Source organism: Helobdella robusta (assembly GCF_000326865.2).
Source record: "Helobdella robusta unplaced genomic scaffold HELROscaffold_32, whole genome shotgun sequence".
NCBI lineage: Eukaryota > Metazoa > Annelida > Clitellata > Rhynchobdellida > Glossiphoniidae > Helobdella > Helobdella robusta.
In genome coordinates, this window is record NW_008704589.1 from 1748651 (window position 1) to 1751216 (window position 2566).

The 2566-nt window shown below is 33.0% G+C and overlaps 1 protein-coding gene across 1 annotated transcript in view; it reads left to right on the forward strand.

Annotated features, from left to right (window-relative positions):
* Positions 1-559: 559 nt before the first annotated feature.
* Positions 560-2566, forward strand: part of HELRODRAFT_82402 (hypothetical protein) — a gene marked incomplete at both ends in the record, with an annotated part of 10002 nt that continues 7995 nt past the window's right edge. Inside the window, 4 exons of the mRNA XM_009022614.1 lie at positions 560-714; positions 947-1052; positions 1234-1269; positions 2281-2363. Coding sequence (XP_009020862.1) covers positions 560-714; positions 947-1052; positions 1234-1269; positions 2281-2363 — 380 coding nt within the window. The remainder of the gene's footprint in view (positions 715-946; positions 1053-1233; positions 1270-2280; positions 2364-2566) is intronic.

A 2566-nucleotide genomic window follows, 5' to 3' on the forward strand; every position in this document is an offset into this window, starting at 1 on the left:
AACTAATTTATTTTCATTTATATACAGTATGTTGTTTGCCTACAGATTTCATTACGTTTTTCTTAATTCATATTTCAAGAAATTTCACGACAAGCCAGAGTTACACACAATTGAAGCCATGTGTGCTGTTCTCAAGAAACAATTGCAAGCTGTGGGTTGAAATAAAATGATGATAATAATAAAGGAATACATTTATTTTATCTATTTATTCATTTAATTTTTTTATTGATTGATAGATTAATTTATTTTAATTAATCATTAATTTATTTTATTTATTCATTCATTCATTCATCCATTCATTCATTTATCTATTTTTTAATTCTAAGAATTAGTTTTAATTTTGCTTTTGTTCCTTTGCATCTAGAAAATCCTATCCTTAAAAAAATATTTTTTTAGATTTATCATTATTATAACCACTAAAATTATTATCGTTATTATTATGAAACAATAACGACATCCTTCTGATACTTCTGAAGCATGTGCAGATGAGAGAATGACCTTTAGCCTTTTTACCTTTAATAACGACTTTTAACCTTTAATAACTATATTTTTTTCCTAGGTATCTCGTAAAATTAGTGAATTAGTGTTAGAGAACCACCCGTCGTACGTCAGTGAACTGGAACGAGTCATGGAGCTGCAGAGGTCGCTTCAAGATGCCATTCAGACTTGTATGACCAGTAGAAGGCTAGCAAACATTTGTTATCTCCTTCTAATGTCTTGGTATGTGTATGCATGGTGTGGTTTGTGTATGCCGATAATAGAACTCATGAAGAGGATGATAAATATTAGAATGACAGGGTTAATGTTTTTTTTTCGTAGTGGCAAAACCAATAATATAATGATGATGATATTTGGGTTGGAAGATGATGATTATGATGATGATAATTGATGACGATGTGCTGATGATGATGTTGTTTTGATTTTACACATCCAGTTCCTTGGACAGTGCCAAAAAGAATTTCACGACGACCAGTTTGAATTTGTTGGCCAACTACAAAAGAAGGCAACAACTACTGATACTACTCAAGTCATTGCATGCCATCAAGACACTTGTAAGTGGTTTGTCTGTCTGTCTTCTGTTTGTCTGTCTGATAGTATGTATGTTTGTTTGTATGTCTGTCGGTCTGTATAATAATGAAAAATTTTGAGAACAAAAAGATTGATTGAACTATTCTGATAAATTTTGAAATTATAAATTTATTATTTTTGATAATTAATTTTTCAATTTTCCAGCAAAGAACTGACAAAAGATTGAAGGAATTATTAAAAGTAATTTAAATATTACACATAACTTCAATCATAATTAACTTATCTATCATAGTTGGCGTTTTGACATTTTTTAATCAAGATGCATTTTTACAAATCTAACATTCTCTGCTAACTTGGATGAGTTGAATGAAAAGTTCACTCCCGACAATTTCCGATTTTTTTTTTAAATTTTTACAGCGAGTGAGTAAGTAACTTAATGTAGTTTATAAAAAAAATAAAATTTGTCTGTTGGAATTTAAAAAAATCTGAAATGGTTTGTAAATTGGGAGGGAATGACTTGTACTTAAATCTAAAATTTTTTTTTATATATTATAATTTTTGTATGATGTTGATCCCCATACAAAGTGTAGCAATTGATTACAAATGTTGTTTTATGAGCTAAAGAATCGTCAATCTGCTAATTGCTCTTTCTGGTCTAAATGAAATGTTCATGTTATATATTTCTACTAACAATCCCATCTGAAATGAATTCTCCTTCTCACGATGTTGAGACTTGTTTCTCACGTTAATTTTGTTCTTCATTTAAATGTTTATCCCTTACACGCGTATTCATTCAGTCGTTAATTCGCGTTCTATCATCATACAATAATCTTTGCATATTTGTTTGTTTTATTTACAGCGTTCATTTTGTCTGTTTGCGTGGTTATCTCCCTCTCTCTCTCTGTCTCTCTCTCCCTCTCTCTCTCTCTCTCTCTCTCTCTCTCTTTCTCTCTCTTTTTTCTCTATTTATCTATCTATCTGTCTGCCTGCCTGCCTGTCTGTCTGTCTGTCTATCTATCTATTTATCTATCTATCTATCTCTATCTCTTTTTTTTAATGTTCTTTTTGTCTCTGTCTGTCTGCTCTCTCAGTATGCTTGTCCTGTCCGTCTGTTTTTCTCTTCTCCTTTCCCTTCTCTCTCTCTTTCTTCCTCTCTCTCTCTCCCTCTCTCTCTCTCTCTCTCTCTCTCTCTCTCTCTCTCTCTCTCTCTTTCTCTCTCTTTCTAGGTATGTATATTGTTTGTTTTATCAGGAGGAAAATTTTCCTGGAGCTATCCAGCTATCCCTGGAATACCAAGAGGCAGCCAGTACATATGGGCATTATAAATGTATCAGGTGTGTGCGTGTACGTGTGTTTGTTTGTATGTCTGCGTCTGTCTCTCTCTCTCTTTCTCTCTCTATCTCTCTCTCTCTCTCTCTCTCTCTCTCTCTCTCTCTCTCTCTGTGTGTGTGTGTGTGTGTGTGTGTGTGTGTGTGTGTGTGTGTGTGTGTGTGTGTGTGTGTGTGTGTGTGTGTGTGTGTGTGTGTGTGTGTGTGTT